Source organism: Myxocyprinus asiaticus, chromosome 26, assembly GCF_019703515.2.
Source record: "Myxocyprinus asiaticus isolate MX2 ecotype Aquarium Trade chromosome 26, UBuf_Myxa_2, whole genome shotgun sequence".
Taxonomy (NCBI): Eukaryota; Metazoa; Chordata; class Actinopteri; order Cypriniformes; family Catostomidae; genus Myxocyprinus; species Myxocyprinus asiaticus.
Window position 1 is genome coordinate 42960742 of NC_059369.1, and position 21759 is coordinate 42982500.

General features: G+C 37.5%; 1 protein-coding gene across 5 annotated transcripts in view; it reads right to left on the bottom strand.

Moving 5' to 3' along the window:
* LOC127416658 (kielin/chordin-like protein) overlaps nt 1–21759 on the bottom strand; it is a 77929-nt gene that overhangs the window by 45116 nt on the left and 11054 nt on the right. For all 5 annotated transcript variants that reach the window (XM_051656106.1, XM_051656109.1, XM_051656108.1 and 2 more), the window contains 12 exons: nt 18498–18570; nt 18105–18322; nt 14423–14588; nt 11855–11931; nt 11659–11755; nt 10140–10222; nt 6577–6670; nt 6340–6413; nt 4272–4451; nt 958–1051; nt 764–846; nt 572–665 (listed from right to left, as the gene is read on the bottom strand). In XM_051656106.1, coding sequence (XP_051512066.1) covers nt 572–665; nt 764–846; nt 958–1051; nt 4272–4451; nt 6340–6413; nt 6577–6670; nt 10140–10222; nt 11659–11755; nt 11855–11931; nt 14423–14588; nt 18105–18322; nt 18498–18570 — 1333 coding nt within the window. The remainder of the gene's footprint in view (nt 1–571; nt 666–763; nt 847–957; nt 1052–4271; nt 4452–6339; nt 6414–6576; nt 6671–10139; nt 10223–11658; nt 11756–11854; nt 11932–14422; nt 14589–18104; nt 18323–18497; nt 18571–21759) is intronic.

Below are 21759 nucleotides of genomic sequence, written 5' to 3' on the forward strand. Positions count from 1 at the left end.
CTTTACACAAAATAATATAATTTCAACTCAAATCAAATTTCATGCCCATTAAATTAGAAATGTGGCAAGTATTCTTGCAATAAGATAAACTACAGTCAAAATAAACCCCTTCAGGGTAATACAGGGTTTATTTTGTGATACTGGCTGACTGAAGATGATAACTTACATAACATATTAAAATATATGAATGTTCCTATATAATGCATCGCTATGGACCAGTTCCAGGTTTGTTGTCCAGGTTTCTTACTAAATTGCTAACATGAAATGTCAACATTGTCAAAAAAGGTATTAAATGAGAAAAATTGTAGGGTGGGTTTGATAATATCCTTCAGGAATCGAATGGATCATCAAAAAGATAAGTAGTTTCTGAGCATGACCCTAAGGGGGGCCCGGGGGCACTGTCCCCCTTAATTGTTATTCTACTTCTGCAGAATAACAAACGCATCATGCTGCATCACTACCTCGAGTGTACTGTCATTTGTAATAATGCAATTGTCGTATACCAATTATAAAAGTATGGAGTCAAGAATGAGTTTTGGTATAAATTCTGTTTTTAAAACATTGTACAAACCGTCACAGACAGGGCAGCAGGATCCAGGACGAGGAGAGGCCGGGTTACTACAGCGGACATCACACCATTCACTGTCACAGCGAACTTGGCCCTCCTAGAGAGAGAGAGAGAAAGAGAGATATTGATGATATACTGTACATGAGACAAGTGGAAAAACTAAGAAACAGTGATTGAAAATAGGTGATGACCCACGGAGCATGTACAGGTCATGCAGGCTTCATTAGGGTGTTTCCACTGAGAGCCATGCAAGTGCCACACGTTGTCTTCGAAACAACCTTCATATCAAAGAAACAAAAGAACACTTTGATGAGTTTTAGCTGCTACTCTTAAATGAAATTACATGAAATCGAGGAAACATGTTGCACATAATACACACACACACTTACTTCGACACCGGGGGCAGCACTGTCCACCAACAGTCTCCACCAAATTACAGGCAAGAGCAGGACAGGTCTCAGTGCTGCATGCTACATTCCCACCCTACACGCAAAACACACACACAATCTCCAGGATTAGTAATGATTTTGAAGGGAAATGTTGCAAATACCTTTCTATACAAGCTGACTGTATGACCACCAAAAAGCTAATGAAAAACACAAGACACCATGAAGAGCCAGTGTAGAGGACTTGTTTTTATGCAATTTCTGATAAGATATTTTACTGACAAATAGGGTATTTTTATAATTTACGATTCCCTATCTGTCACTCACTCGACGTTGTGTGGATGTGACACTAGGGATCACTTTTGAGAGCCCTAAACACCTCTGCTTTTTGAAAAAAGGCCAATGGGAATTGGCAACCACTCATTGCATGTCACAACTCGCCCGCCGTCTCTTCCTCTGGAGTCAGCAGCACCTCAAGTCACTACGAGCCACTCACATCCCTGGCGACTTCAACACCGCAGCGGACGCGCTGTCATGACAGGTTAAGCTCAGGGGAGAGTGGAGACTCCACCCCCAGGTGGTCCAGCTGATTTGGATTCGATTTGTTCGAGCACAGGTAGACCTGTTTGCTTCCCAGGAATCCTCCCACTGCCCGCTTTGGTACGCCCTGACCGAGGCACCACTCGGTATAGACACGCTGGCACACAGCTGGCCCCCAGGATTATGCAAATACGCGTTTCCCCTAGTGAGCCTACTTGCACAGACCCTGTGCAAGATCAGGGAGGACGAGGAGTAGGTTGTCCTAGTAGCACCCTACTGGCCCACCCAGACGTGGTTCTCAGACCTCACGCTCCTCACGACAGCCCCCCCCCCCGGCGAATTCCCCTGAGGAAGGACCTTCTTTCTCAGGGACAGGGCACCATCTGGCACCCGCGACCAGACCTCTGGAATCTCCACGTCTGGCCCTTGGACGGGACGCGGAAGACCTAAGTGGCCTACCACCCGCAGTGGTAGACATGATCACTCAGGCTAGGGCTCCCTCTACGAGGCACCTGTATGCCTTGAAGAGGCATCTCTTTGCTAAGTGGTGTTCTTCCCGATGCAAAGACCCCCAGAGATGCACAGTCAGATCAGTGCTTTCCTTCCTGCAGGAGAGGCTGGAGGGGCGGCTGTCCCCCTCCACCTTGAAGGTGTATGTAGCTGCCATTTCGGCACATCACAATGCAGTGGATGGTAAGTATTTGGGGAAGCATGACTTGATCATCAGGTTCCTGAGAGGCGCTAGGAGGTTGAAGCCCTCCAGAACGCACCTCATCCCCACGTGGGACTTCTCTGTAGTCCTTCGGGGTCTACGGGGAGCTCCCTTTGAGCCCCTGGAGTCAGTTGAGCTTAAGGCACTCTCTTTGAAGACTGCCCTCCTGACTGCGCTCACTTCCATCAAGAGGGTAGGGGACCTGCAGGCATTCTCTGTCAGCGAATCGCGCCTGGAGTTCGATCCGGGTTACTCTCATGCGATCCTGAGACCCCGACCAGGCTATGTGCCCAAGGTTCCCACAACCACTTTTAGGGATCAGGTGGTGAACCTGCAAGCACTGCCCCAGGAGGAGGCAGACCCAGCTTTGGCGTTTCTGTGTCCCGTGCATGCTTTACACATCTATTTGGATCGCATGCAGAGCTTTAGAAGCTCCGAGCAGCTCTTTGTCTACTTTGGTGGACAGCAGAAAGGAAGCACTGTCTCCAAACAGAAGATCGCCCACTGGGTCGTTGACGCCATCGTGATGGCATATCACGCTCAGGACATGCCGCCCCCCATGGGGTTACGAGCCCACTTTACTAGGAGTGTAGCGGCCTCCTGGGCCCTGACCAGTGGCACCTCTTTGGCAGACATCTGCAGAGCAGCGTGCTGGGCAACACCCAACACCTTTGCAAGGTTCTATAATCTCTGGGTTAAGCCGGTTTTGTCCCGTGTGTTGTCAGGTATGAGCAGGTAAGTTCTGGGACAGCTGGCCGTGTGTACCGCTTGCGCATAGCACATTTCCCCTCCCATGAGGTGAGGACGTACACTTTTGACTCCCAGTCATGTTCAAAAGTTCCTTAGCCCTGTGGCAGATGAGTTTGTGGAGAAGCTCGCTGCCGGCCCAGTACATGTGCTAACTAAGCCCTGTACTGGGGTAGGTGCTCCACATGCGCTGGTTCCCCATAGGTGACCCAATGTGATATATCTTCCGCTAAATCTTTCCCTGTTGGTAAACTGCATCTTCCTTGGGCAGAGGTTCCTCTGCCCCAGTCACTGTGTTTGTAGAACACCTCCCCCATTGGGTAGGACCTACCATGGGACTTCTCCACATGACATACTTCCAACAAGACTCGGTAAGACCATATGACGTATTTCCACTCTAAATGCCCCCTCGGGGAGGGGTGTGGTCTCCACGGTATCTTCCCCTTGGGAGTGACACCCCCCTGACGTAGACACTTATGGCCCCCATCCGGTAAACAAAATTCCACTCTTTTTGGGGAGAAAAAAAGATGAAAAGAGGCCATGGCTGGGTTAGCCTGTCCCTATTTGTTGGGCAGTCGACTTGTTCCCAAAGGACCGTTCAACACTCATAAGAGCATTGGGAGAGGTTATGTGACGGTCTGGTGCACTGGCTATGAGGCACACAGTGGTCTGCCCATCTCGCACCACCAGTCCACTTACCACAGTTCAGCTAGTTGTGGCGTTTTGTATAGGGACCCCTAGTGTCACTACATCGACACAACGTCAAGTGAGTGGCAGATAGGGAACATCCTGGTTACATTCGTAACCTCCGTTCCTTGATGGAGGGAACAAGATGTTGTGTCCCTCTTGCCACAACACTGAACTACCCACTGAAATGGCTGGGACCTTGTCTCGGCTCCTCAGCACAAAACCTGAATGAGTGGTTGCATGCCAGCTCCTTTTATACCCGTATGTCCTGGGGAGTGGCATGCAAATTCCACTCAGCAATTCCCATTGGCCTTTTTTCAAAAAGCAGAGGTGTTTAGGGCTCCCAAGAGTGACCCCTAGTGTCACTACATCGACACAACTTCTCGTTCCCTCCATCAGTGAACAGAGGTTACGAAAGTAAACAGGACGATATCAAGAAGTTTCTTTGGGTCACACCATTTAAGGTGCAATCATCCAACAAAATACTTATAGTTGACTCTGCATATTAAGCTTGTATACAAGGAAGACTTTTAACATCACCAAACATACACACAAGCTTTAATCTTATACCTTGGTTTTACTAATCCCAACAAGGAAAAACACAAAGTCACTCTGGATATCATGGTCTTACGTTGCACACACAGTGTTTGCACGGGTCACGGGAGACTTGGAAAGAGACGCCGTCTAGGACAACTTGCCCCTCATAGTTACAACGGGAACAATCTTTGCAGCAGGAGCCAAATGGCAGCTTCACGCCGTCATGACACGTCTGGGGACACTGATGCACGTCAACACATGCTTGAGTCCCACCCTGATGAGCAAAATACAAAATTCATAATTAATTTTTGCTCTGAAATTATTTTCTGCAGGACAGCTCCAGTTTAAAATATGCATTTGAAAAAAAAAGTAGTAACACAATAGTAACAAGAATAAAGTTAAAAGAATATAAATATTCAAGCTTGAAGTACCACCTGTTTTCAGCAGGGGGCAGTAAGCCCATAAACTCCAGCCGTATAGACAATGCGCAGCTGTACACTTGTTTGAGAACCCCTTCCTGCGATACAAACACTACTGGACGAAGATCAACTCTGAATGCAGGGTTCTCAAAATGTGTTTTTCTAAGTTTCAAACTATGTTTAACTTGATACAGTGACCTAAAAATTTGTGTTTATAATGCAACACAACCAAAGTAAGATGCTCCAAAAGCGTCTGATGTATGTGTACATAGAAAATCCCTTATGATAAATATATCTTTGACAAATTAATGAATTCAATTGCAAAATGGATTGTTGTGGACAATGCATTTGAATTGTCTGAATTATATTTATAACATTTATTTATAATTTAAATAATTTAAATATAAATACAATTTATAATTTAAATATTACTATTTAATCATTATATGTTTAATTATTTTTATTTGAGGGCATTTCTCAGAGAACATTTATATATGCAATTAATTGTGATTAATTCAATTAATTAATCGGCACATTATGTAATTAATTTGAATTTTAATCGATTGACAGCCCTATTTATATATTAGGGCTGTCAATCGAGGGCTATATATTAAATATATTATATTTATAATTATTTAAACTGTAAGTAATTAATCATTATACAGTATATTGAATCATTGCTATTTGAGAGCCTTTCTCAGCAAATATATATTTATGTGATGATTCGAATAATTAATCTGAATATCATTTATTTAATTGACAGCCCTAAAAATAAAATCCTCTTATTTTGGTAACAAAAATTCTGATCACAAAATCTACACACATTTTTAGCTATTTTTTTCTGTCACATTTTGTGCCACTAAATTTTTTTCCAGTGCCAGACTATTATTACGGTACAGTCTATTTCAGATAAACCCACCCATAAATGGCACGTAAAAACGAAACTGTGGTTTGTTGCTTTACAATTCAGCCACACATTCTCTTTGTGTTTGAGTGGGCAGTTCTTGTTCTGAATAAAATGCAATGTGGACCAGACTTTATGGCATTAGGCCCCATTTACACGTTATTACAATGCATTTCGCGCAATCTGTTTGAAACGAGACAACACTAAAGACAGGTGTAAATAGGATCACAAAACTCACTTTAACCACATTCAGAGGTGATCAAAAGAGGTTGAAAAACACATATGACAACATCGGGCTCGTAATGTAAACGTTCAGCCATTCGAATGCATTCGAACAGCAGCGAAGTGCCTCCTAATCACCTGTCCATCTGCCGCTATGCTAAAACAAGAATTGGAAAAGCTCAGTTAATACAGGTACTCGACTAAAATAACTAAGAATTCTGCTCGAATCGTCATGTTTGCATTTAGATTCAATACAAGAAAAATTAAGAGAGACGGTGCACCGTTTTTTAGCGCTTTCTTTTTTTTTCTTTTACGTTTATGCACATTATTATCATGCACTAATACACGGACATGATTGATGTATGCAGTCATGAATTCAGAGACCCTCCCCTCGAAATGTGAACACAAGTGGTCAAAAGAGATGCATATTATGACCAGGTAAACGATAATAAGTCTCGCTTATGCACTTGTGATTGGATTGCCCAAAAGGCATCTTAACACCAGGTTTAAACACAGCCATTGTCAAAAGTCTGGCTACACGAGACTGGGGTCATGTCATCCACCTAGTCAGAGGAATATGTGATACATTTATATGTGTGTGAGAGAGAGATACACACCTGACATGTGCAGGTCTGGCAGCCATCGAGTGTGCTGAAAGAGCCGTTGTACGGCTGGCCATCCACGTCACATGCTGAGGAGGACAAGTCATGATAAAACACATTTAAGACACAAATTACATTCAGCATTTCAGCATAAACACTTCCTGAACCTTCCAGCCTCAAAAAATGATGAGAAAGTACAGAGGTCAAATGGAAGAATGTACTTTTGTTTCATTTGTGTATATGAGTGTATACCAGAGCAGGTCGGGCAGCACTCCCCAGGTCTCCTGTAAGGATTGGGGCACAAGACTGGTGGACACTGAATGGGGTTACACGACACCCGACTGTTCTGCAAAGAAACACACATTCCAGTTAAATGCATAACTGGAAGGCTAAGCTCAGTTAGTCCTTTTCTTAGACATGTTTAAAAATAAACTATTGATTTCCTTAAAAACTTTATTAGGAGCAAAATTGTTTGGTGTGGTGAAAATGACGACAGAACAGTGGGGCAGTTGTAACTTTTGAAAAATTTATAGAAATAATTTTCCCACAATAAATACTGAAATGCTTTATGTTTATTTCACTGTTAGTTTACATTGTCGTAGTTTTAAACATCATTTGTATTTTTAGGAAAGATTTCCATAGTATAATATTGAATGTCTTGGTCTGGGACAAGGATAAAACAGTCAAATTTAGACAAAATGGCATTTGAAAAGTACTGAAAATAAATGATGAAGCCCTAGTTAAACGTTTCCAAGTCAGTTTTAATGTGATGTTTTAAAGTTCGTTTTAATAAAAATCAACCCCTGGGACATGAAAGTGCCCAAAGTTGAAGAAACACAGTTACCTTTTATTGTTTATTTTGCTTCACATCTGGTTAGTACAGGGTGTAAACATCCACAGCAGCAACAGTAATATGACAAAATACTCAAATTTTCCACAAATAATTAATCTTATTATAAAATATATTCAGAATAAACTATTATTCTACCAAGTAATACAATGCATTACACTTACTGAAGGCTGTTTACAGTCAGAATAACCCATTCTGTTCTATTCTATTTACAGTTGAAGTCAGAAGTTTACATACACCTTAGTCAAATACATTTAAACTCAGTTTTTCACAATTCCTGACATTTAATCGTAGAAAACATTCCCTTGTCTTAGGTCAGTTAGGATCACTACTTTATTTTAAGAATGTGAATCGTCAGAATAATAGTGTGGATTATTTATTTCAACTTTTATTTCTTTCATCACATTCCTAGTGGGTCAGAAGTTTACATGCACTTTGTTAGTATTTGGTAGCATTGCCTTTCAATTGTTTAACTTGGGTCAGATGTTTTGGGTATCCTTCCACAAGCTTCTCACAATAAGTTGCTGGAATTTTGGAGCATTCCTCCAGACAGAACTGGTGTAACTGAGTCAGGTTTGAAGACCTCCTTGCTCGCACATGCTTTTTCAGTTCTGCCCACAAATTTTCTATCAGACTGAGATCAGGGCTTTGTGATGGCCACTCCAATACCTTCACTTTGTTGTCCTTAAGCCATTTTGACACAACTTTGGAGGTATGCTTGGGGTCATTGTCCATTTGGAAGACCCATTTGTGACCGAGCTTTAACTTCCTGGCTGATGTCTTGAGATGTTGCTTCAATATATCCACATAATTTTCCTTCCTCATGATACCATCTATTTTGTGAAGTGCACCAGTCCCTCCTGCAGCAAAGCACCCCCACAACATGATGCTGCCACCCCCATGCTTCACGGTTGGGATGGTGTTCTTTGGCTTGCAAGCCTCACCCTTTTCCTCCAATCATAATGATGGCCATCAACAGTTCAATTTTTGTTTCATCAGACCAGAGGACATTTCTCCAAAAAGTAAGATCTTTGTCCCCATGTGCACTTGCAAACTGTAGTCTGGCTTTTTTATGGCAGTTTTGGAGCAGTGGCTTCTTCCTTGCTGAGCAGTCTTTTAGGTTATGTCAATATAGGACCTGTTTTACTGTGGATATAGATACTTGTCTACCTGTTTCCTCCAGTATCTTCACAAGGTCCTTTGCTGTTGTGCTGGGATTGATTTGCACTTTTCACACCAAACTACGTTCATCTCTAGGAGACAGAATGCGTCTCCTTCCTGAGCAGTATGATGGCTGCGTGGTCCCATGATGTTTATACTTGCATATTATTGTTTGTACAGATGAACGTGGTACCTTCAGGCATTTGGAAATTGCTTCCAAGGATGAACCAGACTTGTGGAGGTCCACAGTTATTTTTCTGAATTCTTTTGATTTTTCCATGATGTCAAGCAAAGAGGCACTGAGTTTGAAGGTAGGCCTTAAAATACATCCACAGGTACACCTCCAATTCAGTACACCTCTTTTCAGAAGCTAATTGGCTAATTGTCTAAAGTCTTGTCATTATTTTCTGGAATTATCCAAGCTGCTTAAAGGCACAGTTAACTTAGTGTATGTAAACTTCTGACCCACTGGAATTGTGAAATAGTCAATTAAAAGTGAAATAATCTGTCTGTAAACAATTGTCGGAAAAATGACTCATGTCATGCACAAAGTAGATGTCTTAAATGACTTGCTAAAACTATAGTGTGCTAATATTAAATCTGTGGAGTGGTTAAAAAATGAGTTTTAATGACTTAATGACCTAAGTGTATGTAAATTTCTGACATCAACTGTATAATATATATTCTATTCTATTTATAATATGGATTATTTTACATTTTATTCTGTTCTATTCTATTTATAATATGGTTTCTCTTATAATCTGTTTTATTTATAACATGGATTCTATTCTATTCTATTTATAATGTGGATTTTATGCTATTCTGTTCTATTCTATTTTTAATAGGGTTTCTATTCTATTCTATTTTATTTATAATACGGATTCTGTTCTATTCTATTCTATTAATAATACGGTTTCTATTCTATTCTTTTCTATTCTATTTTATTTATAATACATATTCTATACTATTCTATTTATAATACAGATTATTTTACATTCTATTCTGTTCTGTTCTGTTGTATTTATAATACGGTTTCTCTTATATTCTATTTTATTTATAACATGGATTCTATTCTATTTATAATGTGGATTTTATTCTGTTCTGTTCTATTCTATTTATAATACATTTCTATTGTATTCTTTTCTCTTCTATTCATAATATGGATTCTATTCTATTTATAATATGGATTCTATTTATAACATGGATTCTATTCTATTCTATTAATAATACAGTTTCTATTCTATTCTATTCTATTTATAATACGGATTCTATTTATAACATGGATTCTATTCTATTCTATTAATAATACAGTTTCTATTCTATTCTATTCTATTTATAATACGGATTCTATTTATAACATGGATTCTATTCTATTCTATTAATAATACAGTTTCTATTCTATTCTATTCTATTTATAATACGGATTCTATTTATAACATGGATTCTATTCTATTCTATTAATAATACAGTTTCTATTCTATTTTATTTATAATACACATTCTATTCAATTCTATTATATTTATAATATGGATTCTAATTTATTCTATTCTATTCTTGTGGAAACTTGGCTAATAATTATGAGCTAATTCTAATTACTATTGACTAATTGAAATCCCTAAAATGCACCTTTGGGAATATTTAGATTACAATTACAAAATTATTTAGTTCATTTATGAACTTTTCTTTAGGAGAACGTCCCAAGAAGATGGTTTTGTCAGGTTCTGGAAATGTGTTTAGAAATTTCATCCGTACAAGGCAAGCTAAAGCTGACCCCTGACCCCGAACACAAACACATAAGACTCACAGAACAGGAACAGCTGAGGCAGGGGTTCGATCTAGACACAAACACATCACCATTCTCATAGATATCCCCCTCATGATCACATCCTAAAGATTAACAGCAAAGAAAACAACAAGCACACATTTTATAAAGCACAACACCACATGTGTAAAATCAACAAGAACTAACACTTTATGCTAAAAAAACATCTGATTAGCGATAACGTACACTAACAAAAACATAGCAAAAATGATCATGGTATTGGCATGTTTTTTTGGACATGATATCATGGCTGACCCTGCACTCTGACCCCAGCCTAGCTGGGATATGTGAAAAAGAAGAATTTCACTGTATATGTGCAAAGGTATAATGTGTGATAAATAAAGAAAATTATAAATTATAATTATAATACCATCGTGGCAGCTTGGAATACCATGTAAATACCATGGTATATGAATATTTTAATCATTGTATGGTATGGTATTTGGGTCAATGTCATGACACTCTATCGGATGTGACGGATCAAGTAATTGATTCAAAAATACATTCAAAATGCAATTAATTACACATAACAATTACTTGAATACACCTCTACAATGATTAACGTTTTCAACTGATGAGTTCAAAGTTATTTTGATATTATTTTCTGGAGCTTAAAGTAAAAAATGTCTAAGTGGTGTAACCGTTCAGAGACGGTAAAAAATAAATTCTTGAAAAAAAAAATAAAATAAATGTTGGCATTTCAAGTTTAAAATAATCTTTTATTATTATTTCTTAACAAACAAACAAATAAGAAGTTGAATATAAAATAATAATATTTAAAAAATATGTTAAGCAAATCAAAGTCATGTGGTGTAACCAATATACAGGTAGCCATTCTGTTGTCATGTGAAAAAAAAAAAATATATATATATATATTATACATATATATAAACATTATTGCCATGTGATAATAAAACAGAGGATCCCTTTAGACCCTCATGACAAAATATGAGATTTTGACATTTTTTATAAAAAGGCACATTTTGTTAATTTAAAATTAACAAAATGTCTTGATATTCATGACTCAAAAACTCATGATATTTGTCAAAAATAAAGAAAGAAAAATACAAAATTACCTTGAAAAATATGTTTGAAAACATTTTTGAAATGAATGATTAAGTTGTGTATACTTGTGGGTATTCAAGGTGCAAATAAAGTATTTTAATGCATTTTACTTGATAGTTACACCACTTAGTCATCAAATATATATACGTATACTGTATATATATATTACAAAATGCTCTAAATGTTCTTTAAAAATGTATGAAACCAACAAGGTCACAAAGACAGCATTTCTATGAACTTGATACATGTGCTTTAAACTAGATTTTACTAACTAGATCACCTCGGACAACTTTATTTTTCAATGACCGAGATATGAAAGTACTGTACTATTTGCATCTGATACCATCACCAAACCATGTTACAGCAACAGCACTTATTTGAAAGTATAAGAGTGTATGGGTGTGTATGTGTGTGGGTGGTGGAGCATTCTGGGTACTTGTTTGGCAGACAGGACAGCAGGATCCCAGAGGAACAGTCGTTTGCAAACAAGACAGTGATGGGCATGAAATCACATCACACTCCACTCTTCCACTCTGTACAATAAAAAACAGACAACAGAATATCAAGTATAGAAGCGAGCAGCACCCAGGTAAAGAATAAAAATCACAGAGTGAATCTTTTTGATTTCATACCTCACATGTGCACTTAGAGCAGTCGTCTGGACTGAACACATCACCATTGCTATAGATATTGCCATGAAAGCTGCATTCTGTAATCAGAAACACACATACAGTGTATTGTTCGGGAAATGGGAGCCCCTTTGCCACAGTCTGAGATAAGAATAAGAGATAGATCAGTTGTGTTTGCAAGCATGTTTCCTGCCCACATAAGAGATAGCTAACTCTTATGTACACAATGAACTCGATAACATGTCTGTGATTGTGCATGAGTGACTTTCAAGACATAGTCTAGATGTCTGAAAATGAGTTCAATGCGTTCAAATGCTTCAAAGTCTTTTCATGGTGTTAAGATCTCATGTAAAAGGGTCAGTGTAAAAAAAGTTTTCATTTAATGACTCTAATAATGTTAAACACTACAACAGTCAAGTAAAAAATATTATTACACAGCTCTTGTGACAGATATTTTATTTTTTATTGAATGCATTAGACTACTTGTTTTTACCTTAAAAGTAATGAGGTTACACAAACCAGTTACTTTGCAATCGGAGTGAAATTGACATTTCTCTTTAAATCTACACCTGCATTAAAAGTATAGTTCACCCATAAATGAAAATTCTCTCATCATTTACTCACCCTCATGCCATCCCAGGTGTGTATGACTTTCTTACATCTGCTGAACTCAAATTAGGATTTTTAGAAGAATATTTCAGCTCTGTAGGTTCATACAATGCAAGTGAATGGGTGCCAAAATATTGAAGCTCCAAAAATCACATAAGACAGCATAAAAGTAATCCATAAGACTCCAGTGGTTAAATCCATGTCTTCTGAAGTGATATGATAAGTGTGGGTGAGAAACAGATACATTTTTATGTCCTATAAATTCTTCTCCCTGCACAGTAGGGGGCGATATGCATGAGGAATGTGAATCACCAAAAACACAAGAAGAAGGATGTGAAAGTTAAAGTGGAGATTGACTGAGCAGGGAGGAGAATTTATAGTAAAAAAGGACTTAAATATTGATCTGTTTCTCACCCACACCTATCATATCACTTCTGAAGATATGGATTTAACCACTGGAGTCTTATGGATTACTTTAATGCTGTTTTATTTGATTTTTGGAGCTTCAAAATTTTGGCACCCATTCACTTACATTGTATGGACCTACAGAGCTGAGAAATTCTTCTAAAAATCTTATTCTGAGTTCAGCAGATGTAAGAAAGTCATACACATCTGGGATGGCATGAGTGTGAGTAAATGATGAGATAATTTGATGGGTGAACTATTCGTTTAAACAGACTATTATAGGCATATCAGAAAAATTTATGTGGCACAAAACGGTTCATTAACCAACAAAAATGGAAAAGATAGCATACAGAAATATTAAAACATTGCTTTGGCCAGCTAATATTGTAATTTATAAACTACATAAATGCATGATATTAAAAACACATGCGACAACCTGTCCTGATAAAAATGTGACAACATGCCCCGGCCTGGCTTGCATTAAAAATATTTGTCCTTAGAACTCATTTAACCCTTTCGGTAAAAATCTGCCTGCATAATATAGTTGACACTTGCCCTAATGTATGCCAGTGTGGTTTGATTATGTTTGCTTGTTTACCCGAGAGCTTTAACAAAAATATAATGATAGTGAAAATTTACATTCCAGGGTAGAATTCACAAAAATAATTCTAGTTTAGGAGGATTTTGAACTAGGTGTTTGAAACCAACATACAAAACCTCTGCTAGCAGAAACATTTATTTGCACAATTGGACTTTTGATTACAAAACTTATTGATACTGCAATTAAGCCCTTGTGACAACTTCCCCATGTGACAACTACAGTAGCCCCGGTCTCAACTATATACAGTATCTTGTTTTTATTGGTATGATATCACTGATAGGTCATTCTTACACTCACATAATGATAAGTTGCCTAAGTCAACAAATCCATCTTGGCCCAAATTAACCATTTTAATATATTTAACCAAGATATTTATTGGTCAAGCTATGCTCATTGGACGGCCGAACAGATCCCACCCCAACATCATGCCGTTTTTGAGGCAGTAAGTGCGTTTACACCGATTATGTTTAAAAAGCTGACAAAGTGTGTGACTCCAGCCAGGTCTCCTAAGCAACCAAATTGGCCCGGTTGCTAGGGAGGGTAGAGTCACATGGGGTAACCTCCTCGTGGTTGCTATAATGTGGTTCTCACTCTCAGTGGGGCGCGTGGTGAGTTGTGCGTGGATGCCGCGGAGAATAGTGTGAAGCCTCCACACACGCTATGTCTCCACGGTAACGCGCTCAACAAGCCACGTGATAAGATGCGCGGATTGACGGTCTCAGCCGCGGAGGCAACTGAGATTCATCCTCTGCCACCTGGATTGAGGCGAGTCACTACGCCACCATGAGGATTTAAAGCGCATTGGGAATTGGGCATTCCAAATTGGGGAGAAAATGGGAGAAAAAAAAACAAACAAGCCGACAACATGTTAGGTCATACACTTCTGCTTTAAAACCAGTTGGCTAGTTAATTTGTATGATGTAATTATTGTGTGTACTGGAGGTTAGATTACTCACCACTTGAGCGGACACACTGAACCTTCCCATTGGTGCATGAACACACGGTGCGACTGTCAGGCGACCAACGAGAGCCCTCCTCCATCTGACGGCCTTCCCAAACACACTCCCGCCTCACACACTCGCATGTTTCCAAGTTCTCGACTCGTGCCTGCAGGTGAGCGTTCTAAACACACACCCATCAGAGAGGATAATTTTAAAAATATGTGTTTAACCCTTAAATGCATGGGTATTTCACTAAACATTAAATAATACATTACCAAAACACCAAACATGACATACTCGGGTCTTTAGCGATCCAGCACATATATCATAATTGGATCTACAAAATGCCCAGATAATGTCAAATTTACAAAGCATTTACAAGACAATTAGAAAATAATAGAATAGATGTTTTATTTTTCATATATCAAAGAGATGATGCAACAAATCAGGACAAATCTAGAACAGGATTCATTACTTTCACACTGAATGCAACTAGCTAGTTCAATAGTCCAACACATATTGAACTACACATAAGCTACACATAAGATAGACGTATGTATTTTCTCAGGCACTTACTGAGTCTAAATAAATGCACAACAGCCAAGTCATACTGTTCATGTGTTAAACTTCCTATAGTTTACTTCCACGTTGTTTCTTCATCGAATAGCAATGTCAACTGTAAATCAAGTCAATCACTGAAACATCAGTGCAACCTAAGAAATAGCATGTATAATATTTATGTGTACGTAATGGCATATGGGATACTGATAATTCAAACTATTGATTTTAGGTTGTTGATTCTAAGTATATAAACAATTTATTTTTAGTTTATTGCAAAATATTCCAATATGTATAATTGTATAAGTAGTTTAAGGGAAAAGGGAGACCGACTCGATTATGTCACTCACAGTGCGTCATGTAAGTGGGCGGTTACCCCGAGGCAAATTTTGCAGGCTTCCTTGGCCAGGTTCTCTGATTGGTGAACCGTTCTCTGCTGTACCATGTGTAATGTAGTTGTTTACCAAGAATTCCACTATCAAACACGCTATTTAAACAATTAAGTTGAAATAATGCAGACGGATGGCTTCAACAGAAGCATAATCAACAACCTCAGAGCTCAAGGTACGCTGGCAGCCAAAAGTTTGGAATAATGTAGAGATTTTGCTCTTATGGAAAGAAATTGTTACTTTAATTCACCAAAGTGGCATTCAACTGATCACAATGTCTAGTCAGGACATTAATAACGTGAACAATTACTGTTACAATTTGAAAAAAATGTTCAGAACTTCTTAAACTTCTTCAAAGAGTTCTCGTGAAAAAATCCTCCATGTACAGCAATGACAGCTTTACAGATCCTTGTTATTCTAGCTGTCAGTTTGTCCAGATACTCAGGTGACGTTTCACCCCACACTTCCTGTAGCACTTGCCATAGATGTGGCTGTCTTGTCGGGCACTTCTCACGCACCTTACAGTCTAGCTGATCCCACAAAAGCTCAATGGGGTTAAGATCCATAACACTCTTTTCCAATTATCTGTTGTCCAATGTCTGTGTTTCTTTGCCCACTCTAACCTTTTCTTTTTGTTTTTCTGTTTCAAAAGTGGCTTTTTCTTTGCAATTCTTCCCATAAGGCCTGCACCCCTGAGTCTTCTCTTTACTGTTGTACATGAAACTGGTGTTGAGCGGGTAGAATTCAATGAAGCTGTCAGCTGAGGACATGTGAGGTGTCTATTTCTCAAACTAGAGACTCTGATGTACTTATCCTCTTGTTTAGTTGTACATCTGGTCTTCCACATCTCTTTCTGTCCTTGTTAGGGTCAGTTGTCCTTTGTATTTGAAGACTGTAGTGTACACCTTTGTATGAAATCTTCAGTTTTTGGCAATTTCAAGCATTGAATAGCCTTCATTCCTCAAAACAATGATTGACTGATGAGTTTCTAGAGAAAGATGTTTCTTTTTTGCCATTTTTGACCTAATATTGACCTTAAGACATGCCAGTCTATTGCGTACTGTGGGCAACTCAAAAACAAACACAAAGACAATGTTAAGCTTCATTTAACGAATCAAATGTCTTTCAGCTGTGTTTGATATAATGGCAAGTGATTTTCTAGTACCAAATGATCAATTTATCATGATTACTCAAGGATAAGGTGTTGGAGTGATGGCTGCTGTCTAGATTTGATCAAAAATGACTTTTTTCAAATAGTGATTGTGCTGTTTTTTACATCAGTAATGTCTTGACTATACTTTGTGATCAGCTGAATGTCACTTTGGTGAATTAAAGTACCAATTTCCTAACGAAACAGCAAAATCTGTACATTATTCCAAACTTTTGGCTGCCAGTGCAGATCTGTCTTGAAATGTTATGAAAGAAGTTATCGTTTGAAAATCAATTTGTCTTTGGAAAAATTTTATGGGATTTTTACTTCCTGAACCAGACTGTGGCGCTCTATTGTGCTACTGTTGTGTTTGACAGCCATGGGAACACAAAATGCTGCTCTACTGTTCAGCTTCAGTCTCAATGTTATCTTTGGAGGGCGAGGTTTTGTAAAATAGGGACATGTCTAATTCGTGAAAATTCCAGACCCCTAATATCGCTTTCAGCACCTTTAAGCACAATCAAAGGCATGTTAACTACCACAAAAATTAATTTTGACTTGCCCCTCATTTTCTTTAAAAAAGCAAAAATCGAGGTTACATGGAGGCACTTACAATGGAAGTCAATGGGAGCAATCTGTAAACATTAAAATACTCAGTTGCAAAAGTATAGCCACAAGACGTAAACAATATGTGTGTAAACATGAGTGTAGTGTGATAAAATCACTCAGTAACATATTCTCTGTAAAGTTATAGCCAATTTTAATACTTTGTTGCCATTACGATGTAATGTCAACAACCCCTAAAACCCTAAAATGAAAGTGCTTTTATAAAATTATAAGCTTCTATTTAGTTAAATTTTACTAGAACTGTTAAGATCAAAGATATCTTGGACTCAATAGGTACTAATAATATTTTCATTTACATTTCTGCTTAGTATGCAAGTAATATGTTGAATATAATGCAACATAGCAACAAAGAGAAAGATGACCTCTAGTGGTGAGATTGTCATTTAATTGTGATAAACTGTAATTAACTACTTATGGTACAATTAAGGTTCAAATATGGCAACTAGCAGCCAGGAGGACTATACTATACATTTACAGAAACACTTTACAATTAAGTTGCATTTGTTAACATTAGTGAATGTATTAGGCATCTTGAACTAACAATTAAAAAAAAATATGTTTTTTTAAGATTTATGCATTTCAATTTCGAAACAAAATGAAAAAAGCCTAAATGTTTTAAGTTTTAGTAATTGAATTTTGCTAAAAAATTACACAATTCAATTTGATTGAATTTTGTTATCAAATTGAAATGCATAAAATGCATTTAAAAAAAAAGCTAAAATATATTTTTTTAGTGTGTAGTGCTGAATAATTACCATATTCATGTGGAATAGTAAACATATTGATAAATATCTTGGTAAATTTCCAAAAAAAAAAAAAAAAAAAAAAAAAAGAAAGAAAGAAAAATTAAACATGATATTGTCATGGTACAGGTCCAAAAATCATGGAAGTACTTCATAGTACTTTTTTGTAAGTGGAGAGTCACACACATTTACAAACAGCATTTCTTATCAGCAATAAGTTCTCCATCTACCTGTTTCTTGAGCATGTCCAGCATGGTGTTGATGCTATGCAGTTTGTTCTCCAGTTGGCCAATATGTAAGTCAGTGGGATTCCCGGGGAGGCTTAATTCTGCTCCACCTCCATAATCTTCTCCCTGGTCCTGCATCACATCCAGGTCAGAGATGGCTGACAGAGGCGGACCGGTGGGCTGGACAGGATCTTGTATTAGAACCGGGTGAGGGAAGGAGTCTAATTTCATGTTAAAAGATAAAAGATAAAATATCACTATCCATCACAGCTCAATGAACTGGCAAAACATTCATTTGCAGCTTTGCCAAGTTCATACAATTCAAATTCTGCATGTTTTGCAAATTCAGGCGAATATGTAGTTCAGATTTTTAAATGCTTGTTATTGATGTCGTGCCTGTTACATTATCACAGAACCATGGACGCCTCTCAAATGCCCTTGTGGAGAGTTCAGCAGTCTGCCAAAGACCCTGAAATAATAAGAAAACATGTAGAGTTGATTCTGTGAGCATGGCAACAATGAACTGTGTAACCATGGCAACCTGTCATTGTGATTGTAAAAAACAATCAAGGGTCACAATGTATCTCAAGTCTCTCACAAGAACAGTCAACCCAATAAAATGCTGTCTTTACTGTAACGCAGCTGTGAACATATATTTATGTTTATATTCACATCGCCATGGCAACACAGTAAAATACAGTTTCAGTAGTTTAAAATGTAACAAATCTTATTATAATAATAGTGAGTTGTGTTGCCTAATAGAGGTCAACAGGTAGTGGATTTTGCAGATACTGATAACTAAGGCAGTGTAAAAGGCTGATGACCGATTAATGGGCCAATAGTTTTAAAAAATCTATTTATATACTGATAACAAAATATAATTTGTCTTTCTTTTACTGTGAAAGGCACATACATTGAAGCTACAAGAGTCTAAAATAAATAAAATCCCAAAAGCAGTTTCTTGCACAGCCAAAAATCCTGGAAAAATGAAGATTTAGCACAAAACAGAGGAACTTTTAACCTCAAAAAAGCTTGAAATACACCAGGGACTCTTATTTTAAAATGATGGAGACTTGGCTGTGCTACAATGCTAAATAAAAAAAATACGTTATTAAAAAAAAAAATATTGGGACCTATTGGCATAGATTTCTGCCCATAACCGATAGTTCCAAAAAGGAAATATCGGCACCGATTAATCGGTAAAACCAATATATCCGTCTACCTCTATTGCCTAATATAAATCAAATAGATTTAGAAGATTAACAGTTGTTTTATTGAAATGTTTGTTGATTATCCTGCAGACCAAAAAAAAAGTTTCTGGATTGTTTGATGTACTGTTTATGTGCTGGATTTATTCTCTGAAATATTGAGCTCTATATATTCTCTAAATTTCCTGTTTTTTTAGAATTATACACAACCTAATAAACACACATTCATGAACATGCACATAGAATTTGCCAGTGTGTGTGTATCAGATTAATGTGATTTACAGAAGTACAACATGTTCTTGGATCAACTTCCTTAGCTGTTCCTTGTTCAACATTCGCATCAACCAATCATTGCTCTCTGATCATCATATACTGTATATACAGTCAGTGGCCCCAAAAAGTATTTGGGCACTTAAGCCAAACTTAAAAGTGCCATTTCAAAAACATCAGTGTTGGGGATTAGTTAACTATAAGTAGCGACACTACTAACTTGACATTTTTTCAGTAGCGTGGCAGCTCAGCTTTTTTCACATTAGTGTAGATTTACCAGTAACAAGCTTCATTTTCCAACGAGTAGTGCTGTAGCGTCACAAAATGCAAATTTGTCATATTATATTAAGAACACTAAGTCTAAGTGTAATTTTGTAGCCTTTTCAATTGGTGAGGTGCATAAAGCAATTAAAAATCTTAACCCTAAAAAACCAGCAGGTCCGGATGGCATGGATCCTTATTTTTTTTTAAACTTTCTGCAGATTATATCACAGAACCATTGATTTATCTTTCTAATCTTACTTTGATCAGTAATACAATTCCTAGAATTTGGAAAAAGGCATTTGTTTGTCCACTGTTAAAAGTTATATATAATAGTTACCACTGTTAAATCTGATGGACTTTTTTCAGATGTTTTATCTGTTTGTAAAGGGGTCCCACAAGGCTCAGTGTTGGGTCCCCTATTGTTTATTATTCATATTAACAAAATGTTCATGAAATTGCTGTTAATTTACTTCAAAATATCAACAGTATAATCCTGTTATATTTAAATGCAGTACATTACTGTTAATTTTGGTTGGTTAAATGACTTAGATGTTATATTACGGGGTTTTTTTCCAGTATTGATTGCTCGAAGGAAAGAAAACAGTACTTTACAGTATTTTTTGTGTTGCATTTTCGGAACACAAAACTACAGTGAGTGGTGATTTTTTCTCCCATCTTCATCTTGTGAATTAATAGGTAGTGCCCTTTTGCTTTGCTTTTTAGCATAGCCATAATACATCACATTTGCTTTCAACACATATTGTGTTGTGATAATGATTTGGTAGCCTCACCTGCCATCACATCCCAATATCAACTAAATAAGCTATTTGTGCTATTTATATTTCTGTCTTTAAGCCCAAGATCTTTGTTTCTTTTAATAAATTGTTTTCTTTAAGTGATTTGTTGTCGAATTGAGTAATACACTGGACTTGGGTTAATTTCTGTGCCCTTGTGCTTGCAAATTTGGGTAAGCTTTTTCTAATTTGTACATATCTCTGTTCGCAGGGGAAATCTTTTCTGTAAGAGTGTTATGATTGTTTTGTTTCTTTAATGCATTTTTGATTGTGTTGATCCAAGTTGGTGAGAGAATATTCAGACAGGATCATTCACAGTCAGTTTTTCTGCATTTCAGCAAAAGTGTTTTCTGCTTCTTAACAAGACTTAAAAATATTGGGGGAATAAATGACATGAGTTAGATACTTAAATGTTGCAGCAACATAATTTCACAATACACACTATATACACCATCTGTCCCGACCAGTCCATGATCAACATATTAAAATACATTTCTTATGTTAAAAGAACAGGGCTCATCTGTGAATGGGTAAAAGGATTTCAGTTTCCCTTGCGTTCATTTGCAATGTGACAATGGCAAATGAATACATTTTATGGGGTTTCTATGTAAAATTTCATGTGAAACACCAGGAAGCTGTATTCACCACTGGATGATCAGCCTTGAGTGGCACATCATTTGTGAGGGCATCCAGCCAGCTTTTCTGTCTGGGCTTGCTGCTGTCTTTTCTGCATACTACACCTTCAATGAGTCCCAAGATGATGCTGCATGCACTGGAATTCATTAAAAGGTTAGCTGCTTAGATGCTTACATCCTTCAGCTGTTACTATGTGATGTGTGCATTTTGAGGACCTTGTGTTGCTCCCGTTTCATTTCACTGGTCACGTACATCTGCCCAAAAGATCTGATTGCTGGAGCTTGTTAAAGGAATTGTTCACCCAAAAAAGAAAATTCTCTCATCATTTACTCACCTTGATACCATCTCAAATATATACTTTTTTCATCAGCAGAACACAAATGAAGAGTTTTAGAAGAAAATCCAAGCTCTGAGGGGTATACAGTGCAAGTGAATGGGTGCCAAAATTAACTATGAAGTTCAAAAAACACAAAAGAAGCAGAAAAG